This window comes from Hippoglossus hippoglossus, chromosome 7 (assembly GCF_009819705.1).
Source record: "Hippoglossus hippoglossus isolate fHipHip1 chromosome 7, fHipHip1.pri, whole genome shotgun sequence".
NCBI lineage: Eukaryota > Metazoa > Chordata > Actinopteri > Pleuronectiformes > Pleuronectidae > Hippoglossus > Hippoglossus hippoglossus.
In genome coordinates this window covers 11536544-11559123 of record NC_047157.1, presented here as the reverse complement: position 1 = coordinate 11559123, position 22580 = coordinate 11536544, and the positions used below count along the sequence as shown (strand labels likewise).

General features: G+C 41.1%; 2 protein-coding genes across 7 annotated transcripts in view; one reads left to right on the top strand and one right to left on the bottom strand.

Annotated features, from left to right (window-relative positions):
- Positions 1–51: 51 nt before the first annotated feature.
- Positions 52–13398, bottom strand: wrap73 (WD repeat containing, antisense to TP73). 2 transcript variants are annotated; one of them, XM_034590282.1, is made up of 14 exons: positions 13242–13398; positions 12575–12662; positions 12253–12405; positions 10831–10947; positions 4730–4802; positions 4640–4663; positions 3581–3684; positions 3253–3339; positions 2246–2380; positions 1759–1836; positions 1574–1676; positions 1353–1478; positions 1073–1264; positions 52–582 (listed from the first exon to the last, which is right to left on the bottom strand). In XM_034590282.1, the coding sequence occupies exons 2-14, from the start codon at positions 12641–12643 to the stop codon at positions 449–451; spliced, it is 1395 nt and encodes a 464-aa protein (XP_034446173.1). In that variant the 5' UTR covers positions 12644–12662; positions 13242–13398; the 3' UTR covers positions 52–448. The 2 variants fall into 2 exon arrangements, with proteins under 2 accessions (XP_034446173.1, XP_034446174.1); XM_034590283.1 differs by lacking the exon at positions 4640–4663.
- Positions 10991–22580, top strand: part of tp73 (tumor protein p73) — a 26972-nt gene continuing 15382 nt past the window's right edge. The window contains exons 1-3 of one of the 5 annotated variants that reach the window (XM_034590279.1): positions 10991–11115; positions 16813–16908; positions 17457–17607. In XM_034590279.1, the coding sequence (XP_034446170.1) occupies positions 11084–11115; positions 16813–16908; positions 17457–17607 (279 nt within the window). In that variant the 5' untranslated portion in view covers positions 10991–11083. Of the gene's footprint in view, positions 11116–15746; positions 15871–16812; positions 16909–17456; positions 17608–21308; positions 21591–22580 lie in introns of those variants that run through there. The other 4 variants (XM_034590277.1, XM_034590280.1, XM_034590278.1 and 1 more) reach the window with 4 other exon arrangements.

Below are 22580 nucleotides of genomic sequence, written 5' to 3'. Positions count from 1 at the left end.
ATAAACAGCTTCATGACGTGCACTATTATGTGGCACAGAACACACACATGGTTATGATGCACAACATTTTATTATCTCACTTTAAGGTTTATTGCTTATGACAAATTTATTGAAAATAGTTAAGACTTTCATACAAAAGAGGTTAAACTAAAAGTATAGAGAAAGCTATCAAACCTTGTAAACATCTATCTTCTCACAGTGGCTGGAACTAGTGCTTCAGTACAAATGTATCTATTTAAAAAATGTATCCAAAATATTTTCAACTCAACAAGAAAAGGAACATCTCAGTAACCTGCACCGAGAGCCTTAAGAGCTTGGTGAGCTGGTACAGTTAAAAACAGGAAAAGTAGGATTTAGAGGAGGAGTGTTTTTAACAGTCTTTTGGTCATCACCATAACACATTCCCGGACAAGTGCTTGTGGCTACATAAGTCTGAACTGTGATTCAGTCATTCTTTATCCCTGTGTTTTTGTGTGTCTTCCTGGTCAGTGTCCATGAAGCACAAACACAGCTGCTCCTTTCCTAGCAGGATCAGAGAGTCTCCACTGCAGTGCCAGCTCAGGGAATGGACCTGGAAACCACCTGGTGGGAGAGATAGAGAGGCAACAGTGATGACAACACACCTACATACACACAACCAGTCAATTGTACAAGCACAGAACAGCCCAGTTTTTATATCAAACAAATAAATCTATATATGTAGATAGTCCTGTATACACAGGGTGCCCTGCAAGAGAGAATGGCTCTAAATGTACCACTGTGTATAAATAAGGATTGAATGAATCAAAACAAATCTGATCTGAAATCTGTTCAATCTTCCCCCACGAGCAGGGGGGACACTAATTTGAGATTGGAGAATAATACTGAAAACAATGGCCAGCAATTCACTGGGATCAGTCTAATATCATATGACAGGATTTTAATGTGTATGAGTCTTAACAACTGAAACAGTGACCTCTGGTGGAAAGGTCATTATGGTTCACTGGCCCTCTACTACATCTGGGAACAGTATAATGCAGCTGTGTATTCCAGCTGCTTCACAGTTTCAGCTGTCAGTGACAGAGCATGTTACCTTCCGTGGGGACTTGGACAGAAACGCAGCCTGATGGTGACCAGAGGTAGAGTTTGGTGTTGGCTGTACACAGTGCCAGTCGGGGGCGTCGAGGGTCCCACTGGAAGCAGCGCACGGCTGATGTCTGCTCCAGCACGGCCTCCAGGCTCATCCTCTGCATGTCCCACACCCAGACAACACTGGCCATATTATCTACAAACAGAGAAGCAAATTCAACCACTCTTTGCCTATCGAGCTGTCAAGAGTGTGAGGGTCAAACCGAACAGCGGTGAAGTCTTACCATTTTTGGTAGCTAGATATCGACTGTCTGAGCTGAATGCCAAGGAAGAGACTCCGATCTTGGGGTTGGCTCGGTCTGGGTCTGGTTTGACCACAGGAATTTGGACTGGCAGTGGGCAGATCTCATCTGGAAGAGCAAAAAATGAATTTTAGTTTGTCTTTAACCAAGTTGGTTACTTGATGTCACCTTCTCTAGAAAAAAAATGGGAGACGCAGACATACATTTGCTCTGTGTGTTAAAGAGGGTGCTGCCAATTGTGATGTTGTGTATCGACAGGTCATCACTTCCAGCAGCTGGCGTTCTCTGCACTTCCTTATACACAACCTAGAAAAACAACAAACAGTTAATAATTGAACGTTAATGCCTTCAATGTTCATCATGAAGAATGACTGAAAGAAATACTCACAGCTTTAGTACTGTTGATGGTTACAGGGTGGTCAAACTGTGTGATCTTCTTCCATGTGATGTGATTGAGGATACGCACCTGAAATGATGTTGTAATGATATTGATAACTGCACACAACAAATTATCTAACTCTTTAGTTTTAATAAATTATTCAGCTTCTTAAAGGAGAACTCCACCAAATTCACACATCAAACTTTGTTTACAGCTCTTGTAGAGCACTAAAGAATATGAACAAAAAAGATTTCATCAAGGGAATTTGTGGCTTCAGAGGGCGCTGCGAGATATTTGATTAAGAGCCTCAAGTGACATCAATTTAGAGTGAGTGTTGATCACAAGTGGAGAACTTCGTTTGTTCACACCTGCCATTAAAACGTGTCCTAAAAGTGTGATTGGATCTAACCATAAACACTTGTGATTGGATCTAACCATAAACACTTGTGATTGGATCTAACCATAAAATATTCTTAAGATAAGAGTTTTTCCATACTTTTTCATCATAGCTGCCGATGGCCAGGAACTGGCTGCTGGGGCTCCAGGTCACTGACTTGATGCCCAACGACCACTCATAGGCGCTATACATAGACAGCAATCGGCCATCCAGGGAATACAGCAGCACTTTGTACTATGGAGAGGAAACAAACACACGAAACATCAGTTCTTTCATTCTGTTGCTGCCGCCACTGGATTCAAATAACTACTGCATTTTTACAATAAGGATGTTTCCCAATAAAGAGTGATTCCTTCAATAACACAATAAAACTAAAAAGGCTATAAATGGCTACTTTTCTGTTTGTACTTTTAAAGTGATGCATATTTTCTTCAGACTCCAGCTTTGAGAGGCAGCAATCAAAAAAGTTATTTCATTAAATGGAAAGTTATGTATCCAGGGTTGGTTAAATGGGAGACAGACAATTTGCGCAGACTGGTTAATACAAATCAACATAGATGGATATATATATATGTATATTAATAATATCTGTAAGGAATTTATCTGCTCAGCACCATTTGTTTTACTGGGATCCTTTTATGATAACTCATATCATAAATCTCAGAGTCAGAATGCTGGGTGTGTTTAGCTTTAGAATATACTGTCCTCTTCACATTGTTATTCTGCTGAGGTGAATTTCCCCTCTGGGCATCAACAAAGTCTAATCTTACATCTATGTGTATGCAAGGACACCTTACTTGTGAACTTATCATATAATATAAGATGATGTGATGTCAGCAAATGGTATATGTAAAACAGGCCTCAAAAGTCAAACTATTGAAAATGAGGTAGTCTCCTTTAATGAAGGCCCTTGTCTGCACAGTTACATAGGCGTCTCTGTCTAAGTGTAGAACAGTGGCCTCCATTAGAAGTCTGTTTTTAAACTAACACTTGACAGGGTGATCTAATCGAGTGAAAGAAAAAGTTTCTGCTCAACAAAGCTGTCAGTAAGGTTAAAGTACATTACTCTATGGTTGAATATTAAGTCTCTAAAGCAGCTACCTCACCTCCAGACAGCTGTCCCACACTGCCAGCACACAGCCATTGGGAGACCACTCCAACCCTGCTAGGTCCTGCGTCTCAGTCTCAAAATGCTGTAACATAGTTCAATTTAATTCATTTACGACATAACTCTATCAAAATTATGATACATGTTTACTTGCCATCTTTGTTTGACAACAACTTCAAAGAATAAATACTGTATTTGGAGTATCAGTGGCAGTGAAACATTGTACATTCTTTTTTTTTTAACACTTAAGGTTAGGTTTCTTCAACGATTGCAGTACATATATAAATGGTCATTAAACTCAAGTGAAATCCTAATGTCCTACTTACCCTGAGTAAATGCCAGTCGTCACACACAAAGACACTGACATAGTCTTTGCAGTCACGGCGTTCAGCCAAGGCCAAATAGCAGCCATCTTTACTAAAATCTATACCTGTGAATGAAAGATGATGGATGAACCAGTTGTGGCAGATAATCACAGGTAAGAAAAGGTCTTACAATGACAATGAATCTGAACTGAAAAATCTAGTTAAAAAAAAAATTAAGTAAAACTCAACCTAGACATATGCATGAGCTGTTTTACTATCACTGGACATGGTAGTGTAGTGAAGAATCTAAAGCAGGTATCAAGCAATCATGACAGTTTTATTATTTAATTTTGATCAACAATAAAAAGTAGTGCCAAATGGATGTATTGCTTGGCAGATGATCAAAACTTAAAAACATTTAAAACAGTATATGTTTTCTTATTACAATTTCTAGACATTTGGTTGTATTTGTATTTTATTTGTATGTATGGTTATATATAAGAAAGTTTTTAGTTAAATGTAAAATATCAAGCCTATATAAAAGCCAATATATTAGTATCATATAGGTATTGGCATCTGCCCCCCAAATATTCTATATCAGTCGGGGTTTTACTCATAAGTTGAGGCCCCAGCAGCAGAAAGGCATGGGAAAAAAACACGCCAAAAAAAAGTACACACTGTGTTTTGGGTTAGGGTTAGGTGAATGTGAAAAAAGAAATTCTGATACTTGAAAATGTAACCTTGTGGTTTTCCTGAGTATTTCCTCCAACATAATAATCCAACACTTTGGCACCATCAGGTCAGTGGTATGTAACTATCACGGTCATATTATCTATATAACGGCTGTGAGAATATGTGGGTTGCAGAGGGGCATAGTATTGCATGTGGAAAAATGGGGAGAGTCATAGACAATCATTCTTCCCCTAGTTGCTGACAGGCCTGTTATGAAGAGCATGCCCCATTTACTGAAGAGAGGCACAGCTGTCAGCAGAGAGGACCATAGTTTGGCCACATACCCAGGGTCATGCCACAGGATAAAGAACGGCATGTGATTCACGGGGCGTGCTGAGACACACATACCACTGGCGCTGTCCTCAGGTACTCCTGGTAATATGGATACACTCATAAGCCATGAAGAAATAAATTAAACAATAAAACTCTCCTACTCACCCTTCTGACATGCTTTGGGATACTTGATGTAAGACACAGCTTTAGTGCACAGGGACCAGACGGTGACTCTCAGCTGTAAAAGTATGATAAGCAAGAACACAATAATGTCAGGCAGCACAAAGGGCATACATAAATCCAATCACAAGCTACTGACTGAGATATACAAAATGTTTGAGACTGATACAGTTATAAATGACTGGGAGTATTTTGGCCAGTGTTCAACATGTGCATAGTACAAACAACAATTACAATTAGGTCATTTAAGGAAAAGTGCTATATGTGAAATTTTTAAGTAGAAAATTATTGTTGTTTATTGGTGCTCTCTATTAGAGACTGTAACTGTCTCTAAATAACCTCAAACCAATATTTTGATTCTTCATTAGACAATAATATGAGTCATTCTACATCAGACTGACTCTAATCCAAGCATCCCATTAGAGATTGGGTTTTGAAGTAAAGATGTTTTACAAGCCACACCATTAGGACCAGATCCCCTCTCTACTGCCATCGGAGAGTTTGTATGATATCTATTCGACAACGAGTCTTCGATAACAATCTCATATCTGAGGCTGTGATCGAATATATGCGTATAACGACTGGGTGCCCAAAGCAGCCTATTATTAAAAGCTCAATCAACCAGACCACTAAACTAATGAGGCCTCTAAGTGCTCCTCTACACCCATAGGCTCGTCTATCAATTGGGCAGATCTAGATTACAGTCCACATTAGCGTGGTCCACCATGCCCTTTAGTGTCTGTGGACAGTGTCTTTATGTCTTTGATGAGGTCTGTGATAAATCTCTGTGAGGGATATGGGACACTGACATGGAGCTCATCCATAATTAGATGGGTAGTGCTGTCGGACCGTGAGTGGAGTGTTGTACTACACATAGGAAATGACCACATATGTTTAAGTGGTGCAGTCACTGAAACGGATCAAAAGAGATTATGACGATTCAATTAGAACTTGAGGATATATTAAATAAACAGACCCAAAGCAACAAGTGGGAAAATAGGGCCCATCCATTTAGTGGCCGCGATGTAATGTTAGACATGTTTGCGACAAGTGTGACAAATTAACAGTAAGTCTTGTAGCCAGCAGGTTGCGTGCATTCCCACAGATGAGCAGCAGTGCCAGAGAATAACTATCTGGCAACAAGCCGGGATAACAAAGAGACCACACGTGTTAATGTTCAGTTTTGACAGCAGTCACTCAAATACCTACCAGTCTCGCTTCAACAAGACTGATGTCAACACAAGCAGGTGGCCCTCAGCCAGAAGCATTAGCGTATTTGGACCCAAATAGTATGAAATGCAGCTTCTTGCAGTTCAAGAAACAAGGAGCACGTGACGATCTTTGAGACACTGTTGAAAAGTCGGCAGTGTGATTGTGTAGTTGTCTGTGTGTTAAGGTGTTCACTAGAGAGATCTACTGTTCCGGCCCCTCTTTAAATAGACAGACCATAATATTTTTAACATTAATAAAGTAGAGGCTTTAAAATAAGGCCACTGGGCTTTCTGCATCCTGCTGCACTGTTTATATATGTGTTTTTAAGTCATGCAAATAAAATATCAAATCAACATAAATCACAAATGAAGGGTTTAATAAAAATGTGAAATTTACTTTTATTGTCTGCAGACATGCATGCACAGTATGGCACTGTACTGCACTACCACATTAAATTTTTGTGCTGACATTTCACTTCCAAATAAAAGGTGCTCAGTATTCTTGCACAATTTAATCTTGTAAGAATCTTATACTACTTTGCAATTCTTAGAACCATCCCACTTTGGAGGGAACCCTAAAGATTAATCAATAACAATAATTAATAATTCTTCAAAAGATTATTTGGGGCAATAAATGTTTTGCCTTCACCCAATATTTCATATTTGAGCGTGTGCAAAGCTAAAACTATTGAAGTGACAAGGCTTTCATCACAGTGTCCAGACAGACATTTGAACTGGGTCATGTCTGACACGTAACCGAGCTGAAGTGTCAACCCTCCTGTTTGGTCGCGACATCCAGCTGTGTAAGCCCTGTAATAACAAATCACTGCACTCTTCATGGACATCCCCGCAGACTGGTGCCATGGCAACCTGTGTCAACACTGCTCAAACACAAACACACAACCACTTCTTAGATGCCTTGAACCCACCACGTGGGGGATGCGGGGAGATCAAGCCCCGCAAGTCAGTGTAACTTTAAACGGGGTGGAGGGAGAGTACCATGAGGAAAATAGGTGGGAAATGCTTCTCTGTGTGGGGTTGAATGCAATAAGATCCCAACTTGGTAAAGCTATACTTTAGATGAAGTATCCTCACCAAAGGTGAGTAGCAGCATGTGGATCGGGGCTACGGACTAAGGTCGGTGTGAAAGGGCAAACAGCTGCTGTTTATCCATCAGACTTGGAAAAATTCACGACTGTGCCTGGGTTAGCATAAATGCAAATGGTTTAGTACTATGTGTAATTACAGACTAGTACTGTAAATCCTTTCAGTATCAAGCACAAATATTCATCATGAAGAGATGCTGCCTCAGATTTCTTCAAATCTTTTACAAAATAGTGTAATTGTAAAAATAAACTATAATGACACAAGTGTGGCTAATTTCTAGTAGCACATGCATTTTGTATACATTTGAAAGTATTATTAACAAGAAAACCACAGAATTCCCACATTCCCAACAGGACGGCCTGTGGGCAACATGGTGACTACTATAAATTACAGACTTAAGTTACTGACAGCAACCTGGAATAAAACCATCTATCAGCCATTCTTGTTGCACGCCTAGGCGAGTGCGAGAGAATGGGTGAGTGTATTTGATGCCATATAGTCCTATCTGTCAGCAGAGGATTAGACTGTAGGCATTCCACATATGAAGCCATCTCAAACCAATATAGCTTATTTCTCTTGTTACAGCCTCATGATTCTACCAAGGAACTGGAGCTTCTCGCAGCCCACACATAGGTATGGCTATGGTATTGTCCCATGATTCAGTGCAGCAGCTGCCTACATTTGTAGTTTAGTCCAGTAGCACTGTTGCCAACAATGCTACATGTTAGCAAGGCTCCAGCGGTACTGGCCAAGAATGCTATTGCTAATCCGATCCCAACAATGTAAAAACCATTAGAGAGGTCAAGCTCAATGATGTCCTTGGCTGGAGTTTTTCCACCCCTCGGTTTATCACCCCTCAGCTGGTAAAGGTGGATTAACATGGATGTGCTAGTGACATTTTGTGAGGTCCTAAGATAAACGATCGGAATTCAAATGGGAGACAACTTGCATGAAGTCTCACAATACATAGGCTAGGTTTCAGCAATGTGACTTTCTATTAAATCTGTGACCTGGCGCCATACTAAAATTTAAAACTGCTGTTTTTTTTTAAACATGTCCTCTTCTATAAACAACATAGTTCTACCTGACAGACTTTAAAGATTGGCTAAAGAGCATTTCTAGCTGCCTGGGATAGCAGTGCTCACCTGTATTCTTTGTAGGGCTGCCTATGAAGCCCCTGTGACCAGTACACTTAGTCATTCTCCTACTGTCACAATGTCAATGGTGAGATCAAGAATTATTGAACAAATCAGAAAGATGTAAGGGTATTCTTTTGGGGGTTAAAATGACGCAAACACTGTGAAACACAGGCAAACACACATATACACACAAATATACATAGCCAACTAAGCAGATTAACTGATATACAGACAGACAAACACTCAAACGCACACACAGACAGAGGCACGATCCACACCACAGGCAGCTGTCCATAAACAAGTTAATATAGCAGACTGTTTATGAGTCAGGCTGAAATCTAAGCCTGACACGAACACCCGTCTGGCACAGCCTTAATGAAATCTTGGGCCAGGGTGAAGGTAAGTTCAGTGGGCCCCTTGGCAATGTGGTAGCCTGGTCCCTCTGTTAAATTGGCAATTGCAACTTCAACTACATAAGGATGCTCAACAGAAAGCAACAGTAAGCAGGACTTGGGGCTCATATCTAGCCAGGTGATAGAGACAGTGAGTACAGATGAGAGGATGTTAGGATACGTCCTATGACAGTCTATTGTCTAGTCGTGTCTGTCAAGATTCTCAGTCATCCATGTCATGGCATTTCCAAGTGCTATACAAAGTTCTTGAAGAAGTTGCACCTCTCATCCGAAGGGCTCCCTCACTGCCAAGTGACTAGGAAGTCCCAGGCATTTAAATACCTATATTGACAGGACTTGTCTGGTCTGCCTGGTGCTCGTAAAGCACTTGACCATAAATACTAATTTGGAGTGAGGCTTGAAGAGAATTCACCCACCCTTCCCAGTTTGACATCAAGGTTACATTTGTTTGAGGTTAAGCAGGAAGTGAAGCAGACCTTTTCCAGAGTGAAGGATTAGTTACCTCAAGAAACCTTCCCCTCTGTGTGAGTTCAAGTTTACAATAAACAAGCAGATGTCTCAAAAGGAGAAAAAACAAACATCATTTTCATTATTGATTCATCTTCATTTCTCTTTTTTTAAAGCCAGAGGTCATCAGACTGCTTGCTTTGTCCATGCAAGACTCCAAAACTCAACTTTACCCTAAAAAAGTTAAACACAATAACTAAATGCTCACAACTGAGAAGCGGGAACTAAGAAATGCTTGTATTTTTTAAGAAACTAAACATGATAATCAGAATATTTGTTTATTTCTTTGGTAAACGACTAATCATTTCAGGTGCATAGATTTATACTTTATTAATAACGGATGTGTTTCGAGCATAACAAATTATAAAAAAGAAACCACTCAGAGTGCCATTTCTCATTCTCTTTAAACACCAGGTGAACTTTTACCTTGGTGGATAATTGTCTATACTATTAAAATGTCAGATTTGCCAGGTAGTAAGAGAGAACACGACAGAGGAAATGATCTGCTAGTGCCTGAAGTGAAAGTACACAAGCAGAACATCCGAGTGTGTAACAAGCAGAGTGTACGTGCATTGTGTACCTGCCTACATAGAAACATATGCTGATTAGCTTTCTTGATAACGTGTCCTAATAATGAGTGAAATACTACGCCACGAAACACCAGAGCAGGTTTTTGTTTGTCAGTCATGCAATTGCTTTCCATTGCTTCAAGATAGTAAAGTGTCAACAATACGTCGGACCACACCCCATTTTAAGCCCTCAGCAATAATGTTGTAAGCAGATGCCATATTTCTGGGGGAGAGAAGCATCCATCTTTTTCAACACTATTCTTTTCTGTTTTCTTTTTGGAAGATGCAGACAGACACAAAGCAGACATGCCTCAGACACTTGCACTCCCCCCTCTAGACCACAACACCTGTCAAATGATTCCTGGAGTCAGGTTCTGCATTACAGTCTTTGCCGACCACGGTGCCCCATCATCCACCACATGGCCAGACAGTCGCAGCTACATTGCCTCAGTCTGTAGAGTGAATATGAATAAGAAATCGGGTGGAATAGAATGGAACTTAATGCATCATTATTGATCAGTGCTTCATTTTGCTGACTTTTGTAAACCTTCAGATTCTCTTGACTTTAATTTGGCCCTTATATTGATCAAACTGCTGGCATGCTGCTATATACACAGTTCTATTCCCTTGTGTGAAAAACAACTCAGAAATAAGCTCCTTTTCATAATTTAGTTGCTTCCAAAGTGCAACCTGTGGTTTGATATCACTGTATTGACTCAGATAGAGAAGTAGAAAGATTACACCATTTGATTCGGTGGCAGTGGATTTATGGAACAATTTGCCTCAGGCTGGCTGATCACTTTTGAAACTTTTAGTCTATTAGTGTTAGAACATCATTTAACAGACTTGCTGTCAAAGAACATACCAAACCTACATCGGAAGGCAACATACAGGACGCACCCATGTCCAGAGGTACTTGAGACCCATGTATGACAGGACGCTAACAGGAGGGGAGCTATGAAATCCGGCTGAATACATGTAGCAGGTGGGGGGTGTAGTGGCAGTTAAGAAAAGCTCTGGTGTCTGGCTATTTTCAGGTCCCCCTCACTTGTAGGCCAGCAACAGTTGAAACCAGACAAGCATATGCATAAACACACTTGTGTGTGCATAGATGCATGCACACAGCAACTTCACACTTACATGGAACTCAGTGGTGTTGAGAATGTGACGTCCGTCTGGACTCCAGCGCGAGGAGACTAAACCTATTGAGCCCTCATCAATCTTACAGTGCCAGTCCGGCTGTTCAAGAGACCATACCTGAAGAGCAAGACAGAGAGGAGAGGGAGAGACAGAAGTACTGGGATCAGCCACTACTGATTACATCCCTCGCACACATCCTGTACCTTCCTAAAACTGATTTCCATCAGTGAGAAACACTTGACCATCACAAACCATGAAGGACTGGCGCTGGATACCCCTTCAAAGGTAAGATACTTGTACTGCGATACACACAAAACTGACATTACGCTAGCATGCAGAACTTTAAAAAAGTTTTTTAATTACAAAAGTCGCATCCCTATTTTCTGAAAAAGAGAGTGATTTATTGACAGAGATTTGTTGTTGTGAACTGTGACACACCTGGTGTAAGAGGAGTTCAAAAAGAGAAAAAAAACTGCAAGGTTATACGATGTATACATGGACATGTGACATTGGATGACACATGTCCATGAATACAATACATTGAACAAAATGTGAAAATTTATGTTTACTGTTAAACCAAATTAAATGTAAATTATAAAACAGCACAAAATTTGAGTTTTACTAACTGCAACAGGGCATGTTTGAAGTGGCTACATTATATCAAAGTAAAACAAATTCAAGTGAAAAGACAAACATTTTTTGAGGAAGACATTTTTTTGCATTTTAACTAATTCCTCAATATTGTCAAAACAGGATGTTGACAATTAGAGACCTCTTAGTTGTGCGGTGCAATGAATTTGGTGTAAATCTTATCTGCCTATTTCAGCAAGGTTTTGTGTTATCAGACAAAGCTCTAACTAAAAAAAATGTCCTATCAATGAATATGACAGATGTGCATGTCTGTACTTAGAAGTTTATCAATGTAGTACAGAAATCAAAACAAAATCAATGTAATTCACGGCCAATTTATTCTCTCTACTAACTTATCAAAATGTACAAACCAAGTTCAAGGATGACTATTTTGATTTATCATTTGTTTTAAAACCACTTAACATGTTTATGTTGTTACATTTTGAACACACTAGAAAGCAGCATAAATATTTAGCATGGGCAATGTTGTATTATAAATATAGTATTCTAAGGGTGTGGCCAATCATTTTTGCGCATGATTAACCTCGTGGTTGTTATTTTTATCAAATTACACAAACATTGATGGTGCGTGACTACCCCAAGCTGCTGGAGCTTCGATAGATATGCATCCCTTAAATTGTCCAACAAAGTATTCAATCTATAGCCGTACATATGAAACGCAAAAATATGACATTTTCTTTCATTCAAAACAACAACCAATTTATCAGATGAATACAGCAATCTATCAGTTGTGGGTTGAGTTACTCACATTAGTGCCCACTTCTAACGTACCTGTACCAGTCCTCTCTTGTACATAGCGCAGAGAATAAAGAGAGAGTCAGAAGACCAGTCCATGTGGGATATCTGGTCCAGGCAGGTGTAGAGCTGCAGGATCTGCAGGGTGCTCACATCTCGCACCACCAGTCTGTACTGCACACAGGTAGCCTGAGGAGTTCAACCAAACACACATGTCAGAAAAAATAACACTTCCATTTCTGTTGTGTGTCTTTCTGTGTATAAATTACTTAAATACCTTAGATGAGAGTTGAATGCACACACTACAAAACTACAAATTAGTATGTCTTAAACAACAACAACAACAACAACAACTTGCCAAATATTTCCCATCTGGGGAAACTTTACAAAGTTGGTTGGTTTGCTTGAAGACCTCAGAGAAATTCATCTTGTGATCACAGCTGTTCCTGCACAGGATAAAAGTTCATATAAATGAATAAAAAGTTAAATGGATTTTTAAATCAAAGCCTCAGTGAGTTTCTTCAAACAATCCACTTGATGAGAGATGAGCAGCTCAAACTGAGAAGTCAGCAGTGCACGAATATTGACACGTGGTGGCGCCATAAGCTCAGTCAAGAAACCCTCTGCACACAGTGAGCACCACATCAACACACAGCTCTCCTCTAATGCAAGAGGAGGTATAATAAATGTAATGACCGGAGTAACACTGGATTCATCCCATTTTAAAACAAGCTCAGCAGCGAGAGCTACTAGTCGCTAACTAGTTATGTTAACTTAGCTAACACACTTAACATAAACAGTTCAAACTAAGCAACGCGACAAATGAAACGAGTCCTAATCACGACTTTATCTACATGTTATTATCTCGCTATAGATAACTTTAACCCAGTAGACAGATAGATAGATACGATGCTAACGGTGATGTTAGCTGTTACCTGTCACTGAACGCTAATGCGCTGCTAGCATCCTGTCAGTTACGCTAGCTCACCGTCACGGTCTTATTCACAAACAGTGGTACGTCTCACCTCCGGCCTCAGCGCTGTTTTAACCGGGTCGACCAGTGCACGGACGCAAACTGCCCAGTGCGACTTTATACAAGTACTTTTCTCCACATGTCTCCAGCGCAGTTTCCCTCTGTTCCTCCTTCCAACTGTTGCTAGTTTGTTTGTTTGAGGAGATGACGACACACCGGCGCTGTCCAATCAGCGTCTGTCTGCTGCGCTGGGCCTTCTGGGAAATGCAGTTCATTATTATGTTTTCTCTTCTTTTTCTGCGCGTGTAGACGTCTGCGCGTGCTATTAATATAGACCCATATAGAAAACTGTTTTTGAAAAGCTATTTTCAGGCTAATCAGCTTGAAATTCTGCCATTTTCTGATTCTTTTTCTTTCATTTTTTTTCTTCACAATCCTAACTTGATCATCTGTCATTCTTCCATAGCCCTGCAGTACAGACTCTCGAAAGAGGGTTGTGTTTTATTCATATAAACTTGATGTCGGTGTAGGCTTCAGAGCATTTTGTATTACTTGTCATACCCCCCACCATTATCTCAGTGTTTCCCGCTTGTGTGCGTCCAAACCGCGCTGCCGCCTCCCAGCTTTCACCTCCTCCTCCTCCGCAGAGCTCACAGCTTCCCTCCGCTGCTGCTGCGCTTTCCTCGCACTTCATCCTGCTTCTCTGAAAAGTCAATCACTTCCAACCACTGTTATCACACTCTGAATACGGTCGATTCTTTTTTTTTTGTTGCTGTTTTTTTGTTGTTATCTTTTTTATTTTTTATGGAGGGTCACTCTCTTGGCACGTTCCATGATAAACAGGCAGGTGCTCGGCGCAACATAATTCCTGTGCATTTGGATTGGAGTCATAATAACCTTCAGGTACGTTGATTTGTTCCTAAATGACTGATGGTGGCGATGTGGGGATTTATTATCTGACGTAATAGGGTTTTTTTTTTTATTTAAGTTTTGAAGCGGGCCTAGTATGTCAGCATTTGTTTTTAAAAAATACACTGATCTAAAAGAAATATTCTAAACAAGCTAAGTTTTAGAAATTGCCAAATCTATTTAAGACTCCAATTTTTTAAAACTGTATTTCATTTTTAAATCGCTCTGGTTATTTTATTGATTTGCTTTTGCAGCAGATCGTGTTTAGGGTAATTGTTAATGACCGTTTCTGGTCTGTTCTTACTAGTATATAAAAAACAGTAGGTTATTATAAATACAATTCTATAAAGATGTCTAAATAATAATGTAGGCCTTAGAAACCGTCCCTATAAAGATTCGTAAATATTTTATTATAAATTTCATATTTCTATTTTTTTCCATTTTATTCAAGCTTGTTATTGTTTATGTTAACATGTAGCCAGTTATCAATAACATAACATCTATTGATTAACATTGGTAATGCTGATTAATTAGGATTATCTTATAATGCTTTCTCTTTTCCGTTATTTGTCTTTTTTTAATACATTTCGATGCTGTGTGTTTAGGGTTAACGAGCGACATCCAATGATACATCAATAACGACAAACCTCTTATTAAATATATCACTTGGGGCTGAGGAGGATCGAATCTAAAACAATCTTTAAATTAATTTCTACTCGCTCGGGGACTCTATATTCTCTTTCATAAACTGGCCCTCGGGAGGCAATGTGCGTGTGGTGTGTGTGTGTGTGTGTGTGTGTGTGTGTGTGTGTGTGTGTGTGTGTGTGTGTGTGTGTGTGTGTGTGTGTGTGTGTGTGTGTGTGTGTTGTCATGGGTGCCGTAACCTGGGAGTGGAGACACAAAGTAGAGACAGGTGAACATCAGAGGAACCTAAAGAGGAGGTGTTGTAAATAAATACTTAATTGAAATTAACATTAAAGTGTTTCAATATGTTTTTTTATCATTGACTGTGGCGCCTTGCAAATTCTGGTTGAAACTGAAATAGATTATTTTACTCGATCAGAACTCAGGGTCAGAATTATCTATCTATCTTTCTATCTGTCTGTCTATCTATCTAACTATCTGTCTGTCTGTCTGTCTGTCTGTCTGTCTGTCTGTCTGTCTGTCTGTCTATCTATCTGTCTGTCTGTCTGTCTGTCTATCTATCTATCTATCTATCTATCTATCTATCTATCTATCTATCTATCTATCTGTCTATCTATCTATCTATCTATCTATCTATCTATCTATCTATCTATCTATCTATGTGGACCTAAAGGCATCATTCTGTGGATAATATTCTTGGTTTCCCTTCCTGTATATTCTCATTTTTAAATGTATTGTAGATATAGATAACCAGGCTTGTGGTGATGTGTGGTCAGGGTATGAGAGGACAGTCCTGTGGTGCAGGTGGAAATCTCAGTGAAGCTGCTGAGGTCAGATCCCCTGCGTTAACACTGGAGCTGCTCTGGGGTCTGACGAGGCGGCACCACGGGACGAGCTGGGAATCAGGTGCTGATTTGTGCGGCGGCAGGCAGCAGGGGAACAGCGGGAACCACGTGGCTTGAATGATGTACTGCAGGCCCCTTTGCATGTGTGTCCCAACTATTTATTTGATCGTCATGGCTGACAACTTACTGAGATGAACCTAACAGCCTTTGTTCAACAGTCAACGTCACTTCAGATGTTTACAAAGCTGCATATCTCCAATCGATGCAGACCAAAGTGAAACGGTAAGAGATAAGATTATATTTCATGCGGGACCATTTAAACTCGCGGGGTCACTTAGAGTAACAATGAATTGACAGAAAAACACATAAAGGAAGTGTTTTGAATTAGGGATGATGCGTCTTTAAAACTACGCACAAACTGGCGCACTCCTTCGCAGGGGTTACTAAGGAGATGCGACGCTGCTGCGGTGCGCAACTGTGAATATAACAAACTTTGATACGCACAAGTACAGAACCGCGTATCCGACAGGGTTTAGTGTTGCTTCTTGACCAGCACGTCCAACTGGGGACATGGGGAGGACGTGAATTTATCGGCATTACGCGGTAGGCCTGCTGCCCTTTTTCATTCTCCATTTTACTGACAGCTCCGAAGGTTTTTGATTCAATCCCCCACAGTGAGGCCCCGGATGTCTTCATTGCAGATGCATGTCTTGACTGTGCATATCTTTGACACGTTTTCTGTCAGTAGATGGAGTTGCAATAAGCTGCTGGATGTTCGCTGCTTTTGCTTGAGTTGCGCTGAAGGTGCTGTGTTATTTAGAGACATGAGGCGGGTGGGTGGGGGGGGGGGGGGGGGGGGGTGGGGGGGGGGGTTGTTGAGACTTTGCTGAGGGGAGGGAGCTTCCCCTTGGAGTGAGACGGTGACGAGGCCGGCAGGTCCGGGCACGCCCAGGCCCCCTGACACCCTGTGCCACCTTACTGGAACTACATTGGTGTGATCACACCTGGATGTGTGTGTGTGTGTGTGTGTGTGTGTGTGTGTGTGTGTGTGTGTGTGTGTGTGTGTGTGTGTGAGATGATTATTTTTGAGCACTGATGAAAACACTGATGAGTTCGTTTTATGGAAAATTATTTGTCTCACTAGTTTATTAAAAAAATATATATTTTGTGTGTGTGTGTGTGTGTGTGTGTGTGTGTGTGCGTGTGTGTGTGTGTGCTCTGCAGAGTGATCTGTCCCTCACCGGACTACCCATCCTTTAAGATGTCCCAGTCCACTGTCACTGAAGAGGGAGGCACCTTTGAGCACCTGTGGAGTTCCCTGTGAGTGTTAACAACATCTGCTGATCACCCTTTTACTTTCCATGCAGTGATTAACATATTTTCCTGATGACATAATGGTTTCTTTAATCAAAATGTAAGATGTGTCAGACACAAGCTTCTGTCATCACCTGAGAGATTATTTTATGAGCAAACAGATTATTCCAAACTCAATACTAGTCCAGACGATGCATCATTTCAGTACTTAAACTCCAGTAATAGAATGTTAGGTTGACCAGTGTTTCTGTGTTGCAAACATAATCAAAATCACAGTGTGAAAAGATATTTGCTTCTTCAGCCACTTTTGTTAATCTCAAACATCTCAGTAGGATTTAGGGATGTAAAAATATTGTGGTATAAAGACTTTAATTTTCCCTTTGCCTGCATGAAAAACCAAACAGTCCCAAAATAAATAGATTTACCTTAAATGAATATCTTTAAAAATATTTGTTATTGACATATCAGACACAAAGACCCACCTTTGTGCTACTATCCTTTTTTGGAAACCTCCCTTTGACCCTCTTGTATCCACGATGTTTGTGTGTTCAAAGGGAGCCAGACAGCACCTACTTTGAGCTCCCACCAGGCAGCCAGCCAGGTGAGCGGCCAGTGCCCTCCACCAGCACCCCGGGGAGCCACTGCAGCGCTGCCGAAGTCTCCATGGACGTCTACCATATGAGGGACATGAACGACAATGTGATGGTAAGAACGTGAGCTCCCATTGCGGTTCAGTTTGTGGGTCAAGCTTTGCACAAACAAACACACACACACACACATCCCTCCTTCTTTCACATTTTTTTGGTGCAACCTTCCACTGTTTTCCCTCCAGTGTGCAGGAGATTCCCTCCCCTGTAGATTCCCTCTCCTCTGCAGCCTTTTCCCTCCATCTGTCTCCCTGCTGAGCGGCCTGTAGGGACTGAGGGGGTAGTGTGTGTGTTTGAGTTGGGGAAGGGCTAATTAAACCCCAGGCTTGGACTTCCTGCTGCTTCAATGTAGATCTGTGTGTGTGTGTGTGTGTGTGTGTGTGTGTGTGTGTGTGTGTGTGTGTGTGTGTGTGTGTGTGTGTGTGTGTGTGTGTGTGTGTGTGTGTGTGTGTGTGTGTGTGTGTGTGTGTGTGTGTGCGTGCGCGTGCGTGTGTGTGTGTGTGCGCGTGCATTAACAAACATGCACACATTTTTGCAGGTGTATGCACCTTCTCATTTTTGTTGCTATATTGCAATTTATATTCACAGAAAAATCTTTATTATGAATGAGACAAAGAGCCCAGTGTTCTTCTTGACCACAATGTTGTTGGCAGGAACACTCTGATATACACAATTGATTCCGGAACCTCTGTACATCTCTGTTTGTCAAATAAGAAATCCCTGGGTCCCTCCCAAACACACCTAGGTTTCCTTCCCCTACTGATGTGTAATATTGGTAGGATCTAATCTTTAAGCGGGCAAGTCTGGGCCTGCCTGACTTGGTTAATGAATAGTCATGACAGAAAAAGAGAGGGGGGGGGGGGGGGGGGGGGGCGGAGTGGGGATTTGTTGTTAGATGCAAGGCCAGTGTAGAAGGCCCAGTCAGGCGGGGGAAACAAGTGAAGGCTGGATGTGTTCTGTATCCTCCATCATGTGCCGCTCCACAGTGAGGCCAGCTGGCCGTGGAGAGCTCGACTCCTTCAGCCACGTTTGACCACAGCACAGTGCAAGTCCTATGCGAGCCGGGTCGGAGACGTCGTAGATACACCCCATCTCGCCCGTTAGGAGCCTTAAGATGCTGTATGGTGTGGTAAGTGGACAAGATGGAATGGTTTGTGTTGTGGCACATTCAGGCTGGTTTTTAAAATGTTGTGGTCTGATAGTGAAGATGTTTTATGTATCAGAGAAGTGTAGACTTTTGCTTGTAATGTTGATGAACTTGGCTTTGGCTCATGATCAGTGTTTCCAGTCAGTGGCAGTCAAACATGTGATGCAGGTGAATGTATTTTCTGTTCTCTCATCATGCAGTGTGAGAGTTAGTTGATGTTTGAAAGTCAGGATTGCGTTCTTTTTTCTTTTTCTTGCGTGCATAAGAAGTGGCCAACATGAATTTCAACAGGGCCCTGACCCATTCTGATCCAGCTTTAGTTCACTCTGCTTTAACTTCATTTTACGCTCACATTAATTATGAATTATAATAAATTAACTTTGATAATGTTATTCTAATCCATAACAATTCACGTGAACTTTATAGAATATAATGCTCTTCAGGTTGTGGACCACTTAATGATGCATCCTGTTGCTGCACTTTTCCAAGTATTCCCAACAGGGGGCAACCTTCTTCCACAGCTCTCCACATTTTACCTCCTCCTCTCATCCCCACCTCCATTTAACATAGCTGGCGAGGTTTAGACATGCACCAGCTTTCTCATGATGCCATGTCATTCATTTATGTGGCCTCACTTTTCGTTTTTGGTCAGGTTGTTTCTTTATTTTCAACAGAGCCACACATGTGAGTCTGGGTGGTTAAACGTATCTGTGCTGTTTTCATTAAACCATAGGCTACAGTTTAATAAGTGGCTGTAAACAGAGGTCATTAGCATGTTGATGCTCTCTTTATCCTCAGCCAATAATGTTTCACTCATCTTGACAAGTGAGGGTTGTTGTTGCTCCCTTATCTACGCTTCTAAATGTTCTTAGCCCTTAAAGCTCGGCTTTGAGTGGCAGCTACCAGGATGGCTGCCCATAGGGGACATCAGACTCTGTTGGGATGGGAAGCTTAAGCGCTCACACACACACACACACACACACACACACACACACACACACACACACACACACAGACACACACACGGTTGCAGCGGAGGTTTTTAGCCCTGTTTCAACTTGTTGCAGATCAAGTTGAGACATTAAGTCCAAGCACACCTGTGAGTGCATGCGTCTGTGTGACAGTGTGCATGCCCCAAGTGTCAAGTGTTTTCTGTTGTCGACACACACACCTGAACTTACGATTTGCCCTTAAAGTCCATTTTACTATAGCTCTTCTTCAAAAGTAGTAAAGAGTGAAAAGTCATATAATGGAGGGAGCACTCAGAATAGGCTATTTATACACTACTCAGAAAAATAACATCAGCAGAGGAACTCACTCTCATACTTTTCATATAGTGGTATATATGTAGCATATGCTACAGTTATCCCACCTTTCACGACCACATATTAGACATTTAAGACACTTGTTTACAGCTGACATTTTTTTGTTTTTTATTTTCTCATTACTGTATTGATTGTTTTGTCATCAAAGTGTGAGCAGATAGTACAAGAAATAGTTAGTCTTCTATGCGACATCTTTAAATTCCTATTTAATCCCGACCAGCATTTCAAAACACGGCGTACATACATTACGAAGAAAGCAAAACATTTCAAAATTTTAAACAAGTGAGGCATTTTTCCTTAATAAAACGACAATTTTTTTTCCCAACCACTCTTCAGTTGGTTAACTTTACAATTAATCGACTAATCGTTTCGGCACTGCATGTGATGAGTGATTTAGCGTTGTCACTGATATTAGGCTGCAACACTAGAAAGTAAAGCATAAAACTATCATACATTAGAAGTTTTTGGACTCTAAACACCCACAGATGCATAGGTCCACATTTAACCTACACTGTTTGCGTGAAGTCGAGGACACTGACCTGTCCCTCTGCTTTCAGCTCATGAACCCTGGCATGAAGTTTACATATCCTTGTGTAACTTCGTTATAGTTTCTGAGGTTGAAAACACAAATCAGCACTTAGGGGCAGGATGTCCAGGTGAAATGAGGATATGAATTCAGGTTATGGTTTTATAACTTCCAGAGTATAGGTAAATAAAGAGAAGTTCCAGCACGTCCAGTTTAAATGAAATACCATTGTTGTGTTTAATTAGTTTTGGAATTTTCTGCCCACAAATTAGAGTAATTAAATGTAAATTTAAAACATGTTTATTTATAAAGTAATTGTAAATTCTGTCTGGGGCTTGGTTGGGAAAATTGAAGTAAAAAAACAAAACAGTTTACAGTTAAACTAAACCATTTAATAAACCATTTACTCAGATTCTCCTGGATCAATGATAGATTTCTGTGTCCATTGGTGATCAGGAGTCTCTGTTTTTAAAAGATAAACTGTTGATTTAAAGCTGTATTGATATACAATACTGGGTGCGGGGGTCTGACCCTTGAACTATTCTTTCATGTGTTTTCTCTCTCTCTCTCTCTCTCTCTCTCTCTCTCTCTCTCTCTCTCTCTCTCTCTCTCTCTCTATCTCAGACCAGACAGTGTTTACTTAGTGCAGGCCTTCACAAGGTGTTTTGGAGCATGTGTGTACATGCGCCCCGGCATTGCCGTCTATGTCCGGGCATGCCATAATTAGAACGTCGTACCATTTTTTGGGTTCCCATCCTTCTTTGCCTCTCTCCTTCTCTCCTCTCATCTCAGTCTATCGTTTCTCTCTCTCCACGCCAGTCCTCACCTTCTGTCCCCTTTCCTGGCTGTACATGTGTCTGTGTATGTGTCGTGTTTGGTGTGTGTGTGAGTGACTGTGTGACTGTGTGTCCACTGATGCACACTTCTCCTGAACTCTCGGCTTGGTCCTGCACTCTCTTTGCTTTACTGTGTCCGGACATTTCTGACTGAAGATTTAACAAATGAGACCAAAGCAGTAAAGGATGTACTACTTGAAAAAGAAGGTAAAGATTTTATGCTTTTCTGCTCATAGGGTGGTTATGTATGTGTGTGTAATGTCATGGCAAATTCAGTGTGAACTTTACAGTCTCTGTCAGTTTTGTGACACGCATATGGACGAGACATTCATCTTTACTTTAATAATCGATATTATTTAATTGTTGTCATTATCATTGCTTGTAAGTTGGTTTCTTTTGCTGAGTTAGAAAGGATACAAATATGAAACGTGGACTCATTGTTGTAACTGATGGGCAGAAGTTTAACAGGTGGACTCACTGTTGCTTTATGTCTTCAGATTTTTCTATTTTTGCTCAAGTAGTGTGACAAGGAATTGACAAATGTCCATGAATAAAAGAAATACGGGGGTCACAAAGTAGTTTTCCTTCTACTGTACAGTAGCTTAACTCTTTAAGGGCCTCACACAGTGCATTAACAAGAGTGTCGCTGCACACAGGGCAACAAATCTTCCCTCTCCTCCCAAACACAACGCAGAGGACAACAGGGGAATGACAGGCAATTAGGCAGAGCACAGATTACGCTTGTGTTTTACAACTTGCCTCACATAGCCCCAAGGAGGCTCCTGTGAGGACTTCAATGCAACCGCCACACACACACACACACACACACACACACACGCACACACACAATCACTCAGGTTTGTTGTCCTGAGCTTGTGATGATTTTTCCTCTCTGTCATTTCTTGTGTAAAAATCAAACAAACAATGCTCAGTGAAGATTTTGGACATCTACCTAGACAGTTACATGTGTGTCCACACTCATGTAGCATCACACACACACACACACACACACACACACACACACACACACACACACACACACACACACACACACACACACACACACACACACACACACACACACACACACACACACACACTACCCACAACTCTAGCTTCCCAGTGTAACCCGACCTCCCTGCAAGCTTCCAAGCCCCTGTCTCTCCAGCACCTCTACCTGTGTCCTCCCCCCGCCTC